Raw genomic sequence first — 16,681 nt, 5'->3', positions numbered from 1 at the left:
CTAGATCATTACAAATCTGGAAGTGGCTTGGAAGTGCTACCTGTATCTTTGTCCAGAGCATAACTAAGGTTAGGTTTCAGCTGGGAATAAGTGTGCTTTGGCTGTGCCAGTCAGGGGTCTGTGCCAGACCTAATTTAAGTATGTTTACGGTAAGAAGTATGCCCTGAGGCTGTTGCAAGATGGAGAGGGATGGAAGTGCTAATATGCATGCTCTTGTGTAGGTAGAGCATGATGTGACTTTCTCTAGATAGTCGGTGAGTGAATGAGTGCTGAGGGTGGGCCAGCTTTTATCAAGCAGTAGTTTATTGTAATGCTGAACTCTTAAACTAAGCAAGAGATGAGTGAAATCTCAAATAACCAGGAATCTACAAGGAGGCTTGTAACTTCTCTTTGGTACATGTATTCTCTATCGAGTATCTACTTGCAAACAAGCTCAGATATTTAAAATGGTGGCATGAAAGGGGCCTCCTGAGTGCTGCTGCTCAGAGCCTTGTGATTGTTTATGTCCTGTCAGCTTTCTGTTGCTTTCTGTTGGTATCTGAAAGCAGCCTGGCCTTGTGTTCTATTTGTGATGGATCTGAAGCATTGTCAGGAGGGATGATAAAGGGTTGGCTCTGGGCTTCAGGTAATTGTGCTGTATAAGCAGTTGGCCTACTGCTCTTTCTTATTGTAAAATCCCTTTTTGTTTAAATGAGGAGCCAACTAAAGGCACAAAAGCAAATGGCTTCTGGAGAAAACAAGCTTTTTGTCAGCAAGAAGCATCAAGATCTAGCAAGCTAAAAGAGGGTAATAAGTGGAGCTTCATCCTGTTTCACAGATATCGCAGAATGTTCTGAGTTGGAAGGGACCCATCAAATCCAAATCTTTAAGTGAATGGTGCATACAGGGATTGAATCCACAACCATGGCATTATTAGCACCAGGCTCTAACTATATTTCCCACATGTAAAGTGATCTGTCTCTTGCACTGCTTTGTTTCTGGGAGTCCATCTCTGTCAGCATGGATTCCCCAGAACACTCAACTGTTCTGGACTTGAGACTTTCAGCTCTTGAAAGGCAGGCTGTCTTCTTGTTTTTGCACTGTATACAATAAACCTTATAGCTACTCTCTCCCTCAGTCTGAGATGGTTCAATGAAGTGGATGACTAAAATGATTTCTGAAGCTGCATTTTTAGACCTGGGTGAGGAGGCCATCCCATGGTGTCTGATCACATCTTAACACATTGGTATTTGGGTCTAGAAAAGGGTGGTCCGTGTCAGTTGGAAAATGCACTCTTAGTTCAGTCTTGGCTCATGTCTACATTGTTTGTTTTGTTTCTTTGCATTAATAAGCACTGTTTTCTTGTCATCATAGAATTTTTTGATAGAACAAGGATGAGAGGATATTCTTGTCTTAACCACTCACCAAGCTGTTGCTAAATTGGTGACTAAACACTTGGATGAGTAATGCTGCTTCTTCTGTTGTGGGCGTGTACATTGTAATTATATGGCCGCACCAGTGTAACCTGTTTTTTTTTTTTTTTTTGTCTCCACCTATATCCCTCTTCTCTCTTCTTTCAGAGTACTTGAATCCTGAAAACGGAGGGCAGCAGATGTTCTCTATAAGTGATGCTTTTATTAAAGGTAAGGAAAAACTTCAAATGCTGCTGTTGTGTGTTTTATAATATATTGATGCAAATTCCTTAATACTCCTTTAATAGAGCACTGACCCTTTCAAAATATTTACTTGACAGTAGATTTGAACTTATTGTGGCAAAACTGATGTATAAACTATTTTGACTTTTTTGAATGCACTTTCAAGCTTGAATTGCTTTCCCTTCTCAGATTCCTGCATTCAAAAAGACTCAAAGTAAAGCTTTTACTTTTTTAAAAAATGAGCATAAGTGGCAAGTTTGTTCACAGTTTCTCCACCAGCAAATTTATATAACTGATTTTTAACTTCCTGTGCAAGCAAATGAAGATGTGATACAATAAATTGCACAGCTTCTACAGAGTAGTTTAAGGCTTCTTCTCTTAAAACTTTCTTGGTGTCTTGTCATCACCACCATCATCACTACTGCTGAAATGAAAGGTCATTACATGCACTTATGAGTTTATAAACCCACGTGCTTTCCAGTATCATGGCCAGATGCACTTGTGGGTTTTTTTTTTTTATTCTCAGTTAATGCTATTGATTTTGGTACACTCATAAGATGAGGAAATAAGGGAGAAACCCCAATGTCTGTCTAGCCTGAAAAATAAAATCTTGGATTAAACTGGTGTCTAGTTTTTAACTTTTGCAGAAGGAAGGGGGAAAGCAATGTAGCTTCTTTAATCTTCTACACAGCTAATTTTGTGTGTGGAGCATCTGGAAGAAGTTAATTGTTGGTTTTTAGGAGACTTTTCTTCAGTAGTCTTCCTTGGATTGCTATTGTCTAAAGATTTTGCTACCAGTAAGGAGTTGTAAGCTTGATCTGTGAAGGCTTACATACTTGCTTGATGAACATTTATACACTACTAGTATAAATGACTTATAATATAGTCAGCCATTATGTCAATGTGGAAATTTATAATTTGCCTCTATAATATCATAATAACCATGCAGGAAATAACCTAGTAACTCTTTCAAAGCACAAAATGTGCTGAAGTAACCTCTAATTTTGGTACTGCAAAACAGAGAACAGTTCTAAGGAGTTACTACACAATATAGTAACTGAAAGTGTCAGTCCCCCTCAAACTGAGGACCATGACATCTACTTTAAACTCAGTAGTTACTCATTAGTTACTAAGACTTATGTCTTAGTGAATTCTTTCCTTTTTGAAACAGCCTTTCAGAAAGACTGCAAGCATTCAACTGTGACCTTACATTAACAGCGGTTGTTTGTCTCTTGCAGAGTCGTTATTCAACAGGAGGGTGGAGGAGAAGTCCAAAGAGCTCTTATTCACACCCCTAGGCTGGCACCACAGCAATCTGGATCTGCTGAGAGAAGAGAATGGGGAGAAACAAGCCATGGAAAGGCTGCTGTAAGAAACATGTGTAGAAAGGAATTTGCATATCTTGAGTAACAATTTCTGAAGCCCTTCTGTTCCACCAACTTTTAGTGGGACTTGAGCTGCAGTAGGTAATGCAAGGAAATAATTTGCATTAAGAATGCAGCATTTTTACAGTATATTTTGGTTGTTTTTTTAATCTTGTGATGTTTATATATAGAGTACAGGACCAAAACTGATTGTAGAACATTTTAGGCAACTGTTCCTTCTGAGGACTTCTGCATTGTAAAGGTTAAGAAGTTTACTTCAGCTAATCATTGCACTGTATTTTTATATTTTTTTAATGAGAAATCTATTTATTTTGCCTTTTTTATAGGTCTGCTAATCACAACCACATGATGGCACTCCTTCAGCAGCTCCTATACAATGAGTCTCTGTCACTGTCCTGGAGGGATATTATTGTACCCGTGGTCTGCCAGGTAGTTCAAACGGTACGGCCAGATGTCAAGAAGAGAGATGATGACATGGATATCCGCCAGTTTGTCCACATCAAAAAAGTAAGTTTCAAGCAGTGGATGCAGGGAAACAAAAGGGTGCAGCTGTTTGAAGAGAACAGTCCCCTTTTCACTGTCCTCAGCATATTCAGTACTGTAATGGGCTGACTTGGCCTTTGGATAAGGTGGGGTTCTGGAAAAAGTTGCACAGAGGGAACTTGGCGTGCTGTGAAAAGTGCTTTAATGTGCTGGGTCTGACCTCTTATTTCAGACTGTAGGTTGCAGAAGGTAGCAAAGAGTACAACTTTGTAATTATTTGGTTCATTTTTTTGGTTTCTGCTTGTTTTCCTCTTGAATTTGAGATATACCAAATGCAGGACTTGGTGCAGCAATCTGTTGCCCTGTACCTATCCATTATGGAGTATTCAACTCCTCCCATGGCAAGTACGATGGCTTTCTTCAAGAGCAAAACTTAATTGTTATGGAATGGTGTATCCAGTTGTGCCAGATGGCCCAGTGTTGACACTGTTGAACTGTATGTCTGGAGTTCAGGCATGCAAACTTCCTTCTGAGAGTCTGATGTGAAAATAACATCCAAGGAGTTAGTGTGACTGAGGACTGAAGATTTGGGCTTAGTTTTCTTTGGCTAAATTCATCTCAGCAGTACTCTTGTTTGAAAGCCATATGAAATCTGAGGGGAATCTTATGATTCTGGTGGTAGTTCTGTGGCGTCTCTTCAGGTAGCACCACTTGTTCCTGCTTCTCCTGAAACTCAGGTTCAAAGAGCAGTTGTTCAGAGGTGAAAGCTCTTCATAGCTGTCTGCTATTTTCACATGCTGGTAATATGAATGTCCTCTGAAACATGTTATTCAGAAACCTGTTTCATGCTGTTTATTATGCCTGGGATTGCCTGTGACTGCAGGCACACCAGTCAACTGTTTGATGTGTTCAATTGGTAGGTAGAGGATTTTTTAGTTTTCTTTCTTTATTTTATATTTTTTTCTCCCTTTCCTTACAATCTCTTTGTTTTTAATAGAAATGGCATGTGCAAAGCTATATGCTCCTCATGGCCTGTCAAAATTAGGTTCCCTTGTCATGTGCTGAAGAATACTGGTTTAACAAATAAGCCTCTCTTGAGAGGGGTGTAGAAATCCTAGAACTCAGTATTAGTTTTCATGTTGTCCTAAGTTTGTCAGGCTTTAAAGAGAGAGACTTATGTGTCCATCATGACTGTATCTGATCTTTCATCTGATAATTGAGGGTGTAACTGAAATTTGTACATCACCTACAATAGGTATTCTATGTATTAGCTTTATTGCACTACAAGATGTGGGAGTGTATGACAGTTCTAAAAATGTTCTTTGCTTTGTTAGATCCCTGGTGGAAAGAAATTTGACTCCATGGTGGTGAATGGATTTGTTTGCACTAAGAATGTTGCACACAAAAAGGTAATGTAGCTTGATTAATCTTACTGTAATGCATGCTGTAGAAACAAGGGAGCTCTGACTTGCTTTTCTGTCAGGAAGCTTCTCTCACCACATAGGATGTTTATGAGCTTTCTCTGCTTTGAGCTCCCAAAAAGAATGGCTTTTAAAGCATTTTTTTCAAAGCTGTTTTGTTTTCTAGCCCAGAGATTTTGGGGGAGAAACTCTCCTAATATATAGAAAAACATCCTTTCCATCCCTACCAGAGTATGAGGTATCTAATAATTACCCCAACTTTTAGTCAGAAAAAGGCATTTGTGGTTCTGACTTAGAATAGTATAGTAAAATGGGTCTTTAAGGTAGTAGGGCAAGATAGGAGTGAACTGCATGAATCAAGTGTATCAAGACTTTGGGGCTCTTAGCAGGAACTGGAAATCCTCTCTAGTAGTGCTTGCTTATGGACAGTACCTGTGAAATTCCAACAACTGGGTGTAGCAACTTCAGAAGAAGGAAGAATGTGTAGTTGGGTCTGCAGGGGGAGGGAGATAACTGAGACACTTTAAAGGCAGGTGGGGGTAGCAGGGACCAATCATGAGAAGTCTGTCTTTTTCTTGTGTACTTCTTCCTATCCTGGTATTTGTATTTTTGTTTTAACTATTTTTGTATCTTTTTAAGATGAACTCTTGCTTAAAAAATCCCAGAATTCTTCTGCTAAAATGCTCAATTGAGTACCTCTACCGAGAAGAAACAAAGTTTACTTGCATAGAGCCTATAGTACTTCAGGTGAGCATATGCTTTTGTTCTGGGTTAAAATAACCCCAGCAAAATCATGGCCATTGCAAATTCTTTTAGTGTATAAGGTGGAGTTTTATGAGTGAGGTTGCATAGAAAATAAAGAACTTTCCTTTTCTAGTAAGCTAGTTAAGAGAGCTGCTGCAGTAAATACAGTACAAATTTGTAGTCTTGCACTGAGGGCTTTTGTCCTCAAGTTACACGTCCTGAGAACATGTGAGCTTTTGATTCTCACAATGCAGCATTTTAGAAAACTTTTGTTTTTACTGAGACCTTTTGAACTGTACGTTCCTTATACAGTACTACAGCTAGATAAGGTTTGGTGTGTGAAGAAATATTTGAAAAGTTCATATAGGTGAGGGTTAGGTAACACCCATGTTGTTTTTTGTCAGGCTTGAAAAATTGGAACAACCATCAACCTAGTGGAGTGATGAACTAGAAAATGTCACTTTGGAACAGGTGCCCTGCCCCTGTGAGCAGGGGTGTGCCTTACATATGAAAACACTGAAGTACATAGACCTTTTCTTTATGAAATGCTTATAAAATATTATTGATAAACTAGTGTTTTGCTGTGGGAGTATGAAAATATTTACAATGGACTACTGATGGTGTTTTATGGATAGCTGTTTTCCCTATTTTATAGGAAAGGACAGTATGTAAATGAAGTGAAAAATTATATTAAGCATTAAAGTGGGTTTATTTTCCAGATAGGTTTGTAGTAGTTCACTGCTATACTTTGTTCCTGTCTGCAGGAAAGGGAGTTCTTGAAGAACTATGTACAGCGGATAGTTGATGTTCAACCCAATTTGGTCCTTGTTGAGAAGACTGTGTCCAGAATTGCTCAGGACATGCTCTTAGAGCATGGTATCACTCTGGTCATCAATGTCAAGCCGGTGAGCATTTCTGAGCAGAGTTAGACATGGCCTTCTGGTAGATTTCTAATGACTTTTTGTAGCAAGCTCCGCGGAGAAAACCAAGAGTTGTCTTATTTTCATCTCTAACCAAGTGTTCTCTTCCAAGAAAGTAAGACAGGCAGATATGGAGAGTTACTTTTTCCTCAGCTCTTCACAGCTATTGTGCTGCATCCTTGTTTGATGGGTCCTTGTTACCCTGGTTTAGTTCTAGTTGACTTAGATATCCATTTATAGCAAATCATATGTGGGTCTTCACCTATTGCCAGAGAGCCTCTGTCCCTGTGAGGCAGGGTGCAGACAGCCAGAGAGTAGCTGTGGGAGTTGGCTGAGCTCCTGGCAGAGCCAGCATTATGCTGACTGCACTGCACCTCCTGGAGGTATCTGGATCTAGTCAAGTGAGAAGTTCTAGGCAGGGTACAATCTCACCAGAATTACCCAACTCTGTTTCTAAGATCCTTGTGTATTGTGGATGTGGGTTTGTGGGACTGGGTTTAACTGAGAGTTTGCACTGACGTTTTCTTATTTGTTAAGAGCAAGATAAGGATGCCAGTGTCGTCTTTGCACTGTAAATTCTTACTGTTCTTTCCAATTTTACAGCAAGTGTTAGACCGGGTAAGTCGAATGACCCAGGGAGATTTAGTGATGTCAATGGATCAACTGTTGACCAAACCACAGTTGGGGACCTGTCATAAATTTTATATGCAAGTTTTTCAGTTGCCCAATGGTGAGTAAACCTTGATGTGCCTTAGCCTATGTGTGTGAATGGACGAATGCTTTGCTCCTTTTTAAGTAGATGTGAACTGTTGGCTTCCTTGTGTGATCGCGTATCATCCTACTCATTTTATTTCCATTACTTCTTGGAACCACAGTGACTGCCTGTGTAGAGAAAAGTATGATCTTGCTAAGAAAAGACACTCTATAGATTTTATTGGACTGATTTATTTCTTCTAAACTGTTTTTTCTCTTCCCACATGCTGTAGTTTATCTAGTCCAACTTCCTGTTCAAAACAGGAAGGATTAATTTCAACGCAGCATCAGATTTCTTAGAGTTTTGTCAGCCAACTCTTGAAAATATTGCAGAGTGGGGATTTCATAGTCTGTCTGGACACCATCTTCACTGTAAAGAATTTTTCTGCATTGAAGAGAATCATAGAACAGCCTGTGTTGGAAGGCACTTCAAAAGATCATCTGGTCCTACCTTAACAAATCCAATCAAAATTTGCCTTGTTGTGCACACTTCCCCATGTCCAGTCATTGTGGACCTTTAAGAAAGGTTCCTTTTTCTCTGTAACTCCCCTAGGCAATGGGAGTCTACAAAGAAAGGAAGAAATGCTGCTTGACAAGTTACCAGTGGTGCTGGCACACATAAATGCTGTGGATGCAGATCTTTATGGAGATGCAGTCTTTGCCTTTCTTCATAGAATCATAGAAAGGTTTCAGTTGGAAGGAGCCTTAAAAATAATTTAGTTCTAGCTTCTCTGCCATGGTAGGAACTAGACCTTCCACTAGACCAAGTTGCTCCAAGTTGAATCAAATCTGTCCTTGAGCAATTTCCTTTCTACTTCCTCATAGCCCCTTCCAACATTTCATTGTTCTCAGACTTGCCCTTTTGACTTGTAAGGATGAGCAAATGTGCCTGGAAGGGAAGGGATTCTTTTGCCCACTGGTGCAGTCTACAGTGATCTTAGAATACTCTGTTTAGGTCAGGGTGTTCCATATAGACTTCACTTTGACTTTATGATGGCTTGTTTTATAAAACAGGAGAGGATTTATAGCCAATGCTTTTTTTTTTTTCTTGGTAAAATAAGTTATTTCAGTACAGTAATACAAATTTCTGCAGCTACCAATGTTACATGCTGTTAGTCTCCTTTACAGTCTCTTGGGTGTGTGAGGTATCTAAAAGCAGATTAACTGTAGTTGTCATCCTAACTCCCGTGTTTTATTTCTAGATCAGACAAAACCCCTGATGTTCTTTGAAGGATGTCCCCAGCACCTGGGTTGCACTATCAAGTTGTGTGGTGCTGCAGAGTACGAGCTGGCTCGTGTGAAGGAGATTCTGATCTTCATGGTCTGTGTGGCTTATCATTCCCAGCTGGAAATCTCATTTCTTATGGATGAGTTTGCCATGCCCCCTACTCTCACCAAAAACACTTCCTTTCACTCCCTTATTGAGGAGACAGGAGATGAAAATGAACAACAGGACCTCTTCAATGGGGAGGACTTCAGCACAGCAGTCAAAGACATTGAACTATCCTCTGAAAAGCTGCCTGTAATCTCTGAATCAGTGTCCTCTGATGAGGTCAGTTTGCCTGAACCAAGAGGTGTATTTGACAGAGGTGACCAAGAGAACAGTCAGCTGGAAACGGTGTCCTCCAAGCAGCAAGAGCACCTCAAAGGAGAGTCACCATTTGCAATATTCAGCTCTGTACCTCATGCAATACCTGAAACATCCCCACTGCCCCTCCATGGCATGGACCAGCACTTGGCCACTCTGGATAACCAGGCACTAGAGCCTCTTGAACAGGCAGATGATTTACAGGAGTCCAAGTGTCAGATGAGAGTCTTCAGAGACCCTCTCCAGGATGATACTGGTTTATATATCACGGAAGAGGTAACTTCATCTGAGGATCGTCTCAAAACTTACTCTGCAGCATTTAAGCAGGAGTTGAAAGATGTCATTCTCTGCATTTCTCCAGTGCTGATGTTCCGTGAACCATTTCTTTTGACTGAAAAAGGCATGAGATGCCCTGCCCGGGAATACTTTCCTGAGCAAGTTTATTGGTCTCCTCTCCTCAATAAGGAGTACAAGGAGTTGGAGAGCAGAAGGAAGAAGCAATTGTTGCGGGATTTCTCTGGACTACAAGGGAGGAATGGGAGTATCCAAGCCAAGGCTATCCAAATCTTACCTTCTCATGAGTTGGTTAATACTAGAATAGCAGAACATCTACGTGATAGCCAGAGCTTAGCCAGAATGCTGGCTGACTATCGGGCCAGAGGAGGGAGGATACTACAGAAAAGCACAGATCCTTTTGCCCAAAATAAGGATGTGTGTAATGTCCCTACTGGAAAAACTGGGAGCAGAGTGGAAGAGGAGGAGAAGGGATTGGCTCAGAGTGACTCCTCATGGTCTCATAAGGTAAGATTGAGTTGTGCTGCTCAAAGCTCAAGTTACATCAGTTTCTCATGGTATACAGAAGTTGTAGGGTCTCATATTAAACCAGAGGGGATGGTTTTTTTGTCTGTTTCTTTTTGTTTGTTTAAGTTTTTTTTTTGTTTTGTTTTTTTGACTGGGTTGTAACTCCATTTTAGATTGTGGTGCTCTGCATTCACTCAGAAGCGACTGCAGAATTTTTCTGAAAATGAGTCCATGAAGAGGGAGCAAACCTTAAGAGGTTTCTTAAACTGAGCTTTCTTGCTCCTTCTATTTGGTTATTTGTAGAAATGTACTTTCATTTTCAGAGGGCTTTTTGTCATGGAAACAGCAGTAGGCTGTAATTACATTAAAGTACTTGATTGTGAAAGTTTGGATGGTCTGCAGAAAAGAGAATCACATTATGGAGGAAATCTTCTTTTAAATTTCGAAGCAAGGTAATATGTGTTTATAATAAAAATATTTAAAGTTTTGGTAAACTGCCATGAAAGTAACCAAGTTGTATCTGAGGAAAAAGATCTTGTAACTTTCTTGAATTGTTAGCTCTTTAGGAAAAATGTCTGTGAACAAGAGTAGCAGAACTGATCTGTTGAAACAGTCAAACATTTTAGTCCCTGTGCCAATCAACCCTTGTGTTCATGAGCAGAAGTCACTTTTTAATTGGCAGTTAAATGGAGATCTCTGTAGCTTCACAGTCCATAATCTTAGAAACTGTAAGAATAGCCCTCATTGTGGATCAGACTGGTTGATGCTGTTCTAAATTTACTCAGTGATCAAAGAGAAGTATTTGGTTAACATCATAGTTTTGGAGAGTGTGGAAGGGAAACTAGCTCCATTCCAAGAGCAGCATGGTGCATCTCTTCCCAGAGAGTAGGAAGTCTTTCTATGGCCTGAATGAGTAACTGAAATATAATATACTGGCAGAGTTTTGAATCCAAGATGTCCTAGATCATATAGTAATTTAGAGACTCTGGATGTTTTTCACGAGGCTTTTGTTGTTTTCTGTTCCTCTTGGCTTCATTTCAACAGAAACACATGCATGTTCGTTGCTTTCGTTATGAGTTATATTGTTCTAAAAATGGCACTTAGCAATTACACAGAGCACAAGTTTACCTGAGGCTGGGAGATAATGACAAGTTTATCTGTACAAAAGGAGAAAGCAGACATTTGTCTTTGAATAAAATTACTAGAATAGAATTTTGTCAACAGAAGTTGTGCATGAATGGAAGTGTCTGTAACCAATGAATGAGTTGTTTTCTCTCTACTAGGTGGATTGCCTGAGTCCAGTAAACCATCAGAGGCTCTGTGTTCTCTTCAGCAGCTCTTCTGCTCAGTCCAGCAATGCTCCAAGTGCCTGTGTTAGCCCCTGGTATAAAAACTACTCCTCTACAGCTTGGATAGTTGCTATTCTTTCCTTCCCAAAGTCAGAGTCAGTGCCTGCCTCATGGCAGTATTTCTTTGAAGACTCCTTGGTAGGTTGTGCTCATCCTGTAACAGGAAATTTTGCCAAAAGACTTTTGTCTTGCATGGTCAGGTGGATCTACAGCAGGATTGCACAACCTCTGTAATACCCAAGGCATGAATGAGAAAGCCCAGCCTGAGACCAAATGCTTTAGTTGGTGTTTCACTGCAGAGTAATGTCTCTGTGTGGGGAGCACTGCATGCAGTCTTGGGAAGAAGAGCTAGTGTAAATGAATACAGGACAATGTCCAAGCCCAAAAGTGAGCCTTGTGAGAATCTTTGAATACTTGTAGATTGTATTACCCAACAGTGGCATTGGAATATATTGCTATCTTTTTCATACTATAGTCATCAGTATTAAGAGCTTAATTTCCAGCTTAGGGGGCTGTAATTTGCTAATTGTGTGCGACTCATGACACACTTTTATCTAACTAAACAGGACAGGTCTTGGTGTTTAATCATTAGCCTAGGCGATTTTAATCATTTAACTTGGGTGAAAATAGAGACTCTCTTACAGGAAAAGGTCTAAAGTTCCTGTAAAAGCTTAGAAATGAAGATGATGATATGCTCACTAAGCAGCAACAATGAGAGTATGTAAATTAGTGAAGTTAGGGATATCTGAATTATGACACTTAAACTGATACACAATTTAAATGGCTTCGTCACCTCAGGTTCTGGGGAAACTAAAGTTGCTATTAAATATGCTAGAAGAATAAGGATTTCTTGAGGCTTTTTTCATGTTTTGGATGTACCCTTTTTTGTAGTTGTTTAAACATTAGTGCTTGAAGCTTAAAGATGGTTAGACTTCTGTGCCTAGATACTTTTGAAAATAACCTTCAGAAGTGTAGTTGAATTGTATTGGACTTTTAAATGTCGCATTTAAAGTTGTTCTAGTAGGACTTTGATCTCATTATTAGCTAACCTGACAGCAGGGATCTAGGAAGGGTAGTCAAGTGGAAAAAAAAAATCTTTGAAGTTATTATACAGGGCTGTAAACAAGGCAGCAGTGGGTGTCGATCTGTGCTCCTAAAGGCCATTGCACAGCTAATGGTGATGACATCCAGTCTCTAAAGCTTTTATTTCTCTGCTGTAGGATTGTGACCATGGAGTTCTATGGGAAAAATGACCTAACTCTAGGGATTTTTCTGGAGCGCTACTGTTTCAGGTAAAGAGGAATTTATTCTAATTCCCTCATGCTCACTTGTTACAAGCAAATACACCCATTGCTTTCCTATTTTGGCCTTGTCCTTCTTGCATCCCTTCATGATGAAGTGAAGCAAATTATGAAACAAAGTTTGTAAGTTCATAAAGGCAAATGTGCTCACATAGCCCTTTCTGTAGCAATTAGGGTTTAAGGGCCAAATTAAGAGCCTGAACATGTACTCTGTTTTTTCAAGCAACTGTTCTGGTCACAGTTTTCTGAGGTTTGTCTTTGAAGGTTCATACAAGTGTTGGCTAACACTACTCATTTAGTGTCTCAGAGTAAGGCTTTGTCATATGTGCAAGGTGGCCAATGTGAATAGTCCAGAACACTGAGCCCTGGCAGAGTACTGTGCCATTTATTTCTTCTCATAGAGGTGTAAGTTGTTATGTTTCTATAATAACTTGTGCTGTCACAACCCTTCTCAGCAGGCTGGGAAGCTGGATAGATAACCTGCTCAAAAGACAAGCTTACTCTGTTCTCTCCATTGGCCACTTGCAGTAGTAAAAGGCTCTCTACGTTCAGCCTTCTGGAGAAATAAGTATTTCTCCTTGTGGTGATCAGTGAGAAGGAGCTTAGCTGCCCACTTTAAATTCCTGCTTCTCCTTGCTCGTTAGTGAGAAGAGAATGCTTCTCAATCTCCATAGTTTCAGTAATTAAAATTCTTTATTTTTTCACATGAGCAAGGAGAATCTGGTATTTTTCAGGGTCTTTCTGATTTTGAAGAATATCTTTTCTGACTTTGGTACCTCAACAATTCAGCTTTTATTTTTCTGGTGTTAGTCTTTCTTCTGTGACTTAAAAAAATCCTATCCAAAGAAAGGACATGGGTTTTACTGTTCAAAGATGTTCTATGGCAGTGTGTTGCTTACTTGTTCCTTCAGGAGCTGAAACATTGCCATTTTAAGGCTCTTTGTCACATCTTTGTCCTTGGTAATATTTGCTTGGGTGCACTGCCAAAGCAGTCTTTTAATTTGGTGCCAAGGACTTCCACAGATGCTTTGATCCTTACACAGAATAAGTTGATAGAAAGTGATTCATTGTAAAAAGGTGATAGCAACCAGTATCCAGCCACTGCTTTTGGAACCTATATAGCCATTGCTGTCAGTGGAATTTCATTACGTGCTACTTCTAAATTGCTCTTCAGATACAGCCTTCACTACAGGCTTAGAAAACTCTTTTATAGTGAAGATAAATAGTACTGTGATATTAAAAGGCATATTAGATCTGTTGAATCAGTTCTTCAGCAGTGCCTGTCAGGTGATCATTCATAGCTGTTTCTATTTCTCTCTGTAAGGCCTTCTTACCAATGCCCCAGCATGTTCTGTGAAACACCGATGGTGCACCACATCCGTCGCTTTGTTCATGGGCAAGGCTGTGTGCAGATTGTGTTAAAGGAGCTGGACTCCCCCGTCCCTGGGTACCAGCACACCATCCTTACTTACTCCTGGTGCAGACTGTGCAAACAGGTAAGGATGTGGACTTCAGAATTATTGCTCTTCCAATTTAGTATTCTTGTTGTGACTGACTTTGTAGGGAAAGGCACTATTTTTGACAAAGCACTCACGCCTGGAGCTGTGGCTAAACTGGTAGAAAACCTGTTACTGATACATATGTTCTCATGTTACCTACAAAAAGGCTCTGTGTTGGCCTCCTCTTTTAGCACTGGGGTCATTGAGGGTCAAAAATCTTGTGTGAGGTGGTCTTGTTAGAAAGTGTCAAAACTGACTCTGAGAGGGTAGATTTAAACAGAAAAAATGGAGTTGCCCACTTAAAGGTGAAGAGTATGGTCCCTTTCTTGCAGTGAATCTTTATGAGCATATGGGAAAAGGTAGACACCAAGACCTACTAGGTATTGTAATTGGCTAAAGCCACTTATTGTTCTTTGATCTGCTGTGGATTGAACAGCCTACATTGTGTCAATGTGCTGTCTGGAATTCCTTCAGTACTCATTAGAAAGTAACATCTTCATTAGAGAAATATTAAATTGCTTTAAAAAGCCCACAAGATAGTAAGATTGTGTATTATCTGGAACTTGGCTGTAATTTAGCTAAGAAAACACTGCTAACTGGATACTTGTGTCTAGCTAAACATGAAGAGCCTTCAAAAAGATGAGAATAAAACATTATGAAAAAAGAGTCATGCAATACCTGAAATGCAAAACATCTGAATTAACCATATGGATGACTCAGGTCATCTACTTGGGCTGCCTTAGACATGGGTGTTGGATGTACAGATACCAGAAGGAGGTTGATGCAGTTGCTGACAGCAAGCCCCGTGTTGCTGTGTATGCAGCTGCTCTGTAACCTTTTATTTTTGTGTGCTTATGTAAACACTTATGTGGTTGAGGTTATTAAGTGTGTGTAAAGTGGTGTCTGCTCTAAGCTTGCAAGCACTTCTGAGGCTGAAATACACTGCAAAGCAGCACCAATGCATTTGTAGCTGCAGAATCACCAGGGAAAAGTATATGATATGGCCACTGCTGCTGGCTGGGTTGCTGGAAATTGACTCTGTACAGAGAAGTAGCATCCCAGAAATAAATTTCCATCAAGGGTATGTTTGGACTCCCCCTTAAAAAAAACAAGCTTAGCAACTTTCATCATCAGCTGGCAGTTATTTTAACAGATTTATTTTAATGATGTGTTTGCCTTAGCTATGCATAAATGTTATCTTTGTTGTTAAGTTTGTTTCAGGGTCATGGGTGCTTCTGGTACTAGAAATACTAGATTGTTGCCTGCATTACCCTCTCCTTAATCTTGTTTGAAGGATGAAATTTAGACACTTACCTTTCAATTTTTCAGGTGACACCAGTTGTTCCCCTTTCCAATGACTCTTGGTCTATGTCTTTTGCAAAATACCTTGAGCTGAGGTTCTATGGGTACCAGTACACTCGAAGGGCCAACGCAGAGCCTTGTGGGCATTCCATTCACCATGACTATCACCAGTATTTTTCCTATAATCAGATGGTGGCATCTTTCAGGTGAGTTTCACTGCTAGAAACTTCCTTCTCTCTCTGCTACTGTATGAAGCATATACCTCTAGTAAGGATTCATCAGTTCTGTCCTTCACTGTTGAGTATAGCATGGGATAGCATAACTGTACCATAATCACAAGCACAGGATTCTGTGCTGGCTTGCAGAGGGCTTTGTGGGTGGCATCACTGTCTTAGCTATGGTGGGCAGTATTCCAAGAGTGGATGGCTCCTCTTCATGATATAGAAGGGAAATGCTTTTCCCTACCCAATTCCAAATACTTTCAAAACTTTGGTTTTGCAATATGATTGGTGCTTTAACTTCTTGCCTTGGAGAATGAACAGTGTTATTTCTGATAAAAGTAACTAAAGCCCTGGACACATTGGCAGTGCCCTTTTTCATATAAGGGCCTCAAACCTTAGTATGCTGTAGAACTAGTACTGTGTGGTGTGGATCTTGTTACAAGCTGTTGTATTGCCTTCTCAGCTACTCTCCAATCCGGCTGCTGGAAGTGTGTGTCCCACTCCCCAAGATCTACATCAAACGACAGGCTCCATTAAAAGTTACTATTTTGCAGGATCTCAAGGATTTCTCACAAAAGTAAGCTTTGTTTTTAATGTCTTCCTAATCTTATTTGTACTTTGTGCTTTATTAGCAGGACACATAACTATTTTTGCTAGTATGATGAGATTTTGCTAAATATTCATTATTTGATAGAAGAGTAATAGTTTAAAACAGCTATGTGTATATACTTCCAAGGGACAGTGGTATTGAAATCTTTGTTACCTTTGTTTGCTCTGTCTGTACTAATGTCTCAATTCTTTGTCTGGTGGCAAGTCAGGTTAAACATTGCCAGTAGAAACAAAGATTCTTTTATTCTCTTTTCCTGAAAGTTGCACTGATGTCTGAGTCATATAGCATGTTTCTGAATCATGCTGTCAAGCTACTGAAAGGTTGGCCATCAGCAGGTGTCTGAAATGTTACCTTATGAAATGCCCAGTTAAAGTATTTTTAATTCTTCACTCTAATGCTAAAAATGAGAAGATGGTCCTGGAAGGCAGACCTGGAAAACTGCAGGTTATACTTCGTACTCTTACCCTTTATAGAAAATCTGACTGAGTTTCAATTCATCAGCCCCAAAAAAACTGCAAAACCTTGCTCAAATCTTTTGTCTGAACATAACTGTTGTCATTCTATTGGCCATGTGGTAATGGAACTCTCTGATGTATAAAAGTCTTTGTCTTTGTTAGCTATTGAATATGGTAACAGCAGGCAGACCCTACCTTATTGTAGTCTAAGGTGA

General features: G+C 39.8%; 1 protein-coding gene across 8 annotated transcripts in view; it reads left to right on the top strand.

Moving 5' to 3' along the window:
• The window catches only part of PIKFYVE (phosphoinositide kinase, FYVE-type zinc finger containing), a 63,354-nt gene that overhangs the window by 29,244 nt on the left and 17,429 nt on the right, over nucleotides 1-16,681 (top strand). For all 8 annotated transcript variants that reach the window (XM_085585172.1, XM_085585169.1, XM_085585168.1 and 5 more), the window contains 13 exons: nucleotides 1,560-1,622; nucleotides 2,873-3,002; nucleotides 3,346-3,526; nucleotides 4,837-4,911; nucleotides 5,563-5,670; nucleotides 6,432-6,572; nucleotides 7,191-7,317; nucleotides 8,543-9,729; nucleotides 11,013-11,113; nucleotides 12,299-12,370; nucleotides 13,704-13,875; nucleotides 15,208-15,386; nucleotides 15,865-15,978. In XM_085585172.1, coding sequence (XP_085441298.1) covers nucleotides 1,560-1,622; nucleotides 2,873-3,002; nucleotides 3,346-3,526; nucleotides 4,837-4,911; nucleotides 5,563-5,670; nucleotides 6,432-6,572; nucleotides 7,191-7,317; nucleotides 8,543-9,729; nucleotides 11,013-11,113; nucleotides 12,299-12,370; nucleotides 13,704-13,875; nucleotides 15,208-15,386; nucleotides 15,865-15,978 — 2,650 coding nt within the window. The remainder of the gene's footprint in view (nucleotides 1-1,559; nucleotides 1,623-2,872; nucleotides 3,003-3,345; nucleotides 3,527-4,836; nucleotides 4,912-5,562; nucleotides 5,671-6,431; nucleotides 6,573-7,190; nucleotides 7,318-8,542; nucleotides 9,730-11,012; nucleotides 11,114-12,298; nucleotides 12,371-13,703; nucleotides 13,876-15,207; nucleotides 15,387-15,864; nucleotides 15,979-16,681) is intronic.

This window comes from Lonchura striata, chromosome 7 (assembly GCF_050655825.1).
Source record: "Lonchura striata isolate lonStrDom1 chromosome 7, ASM5065582v1, whole genome shotgun sequence".
Lineage (NCBI taxonomy): Eukaryota > Metazoa > Chordata > Aves > Passeriformes > Estrildidae > Lonchura > Lonchura striata.
This window is presented reverse-complemented; position numbering and strand designations above follow the sequence as displayed.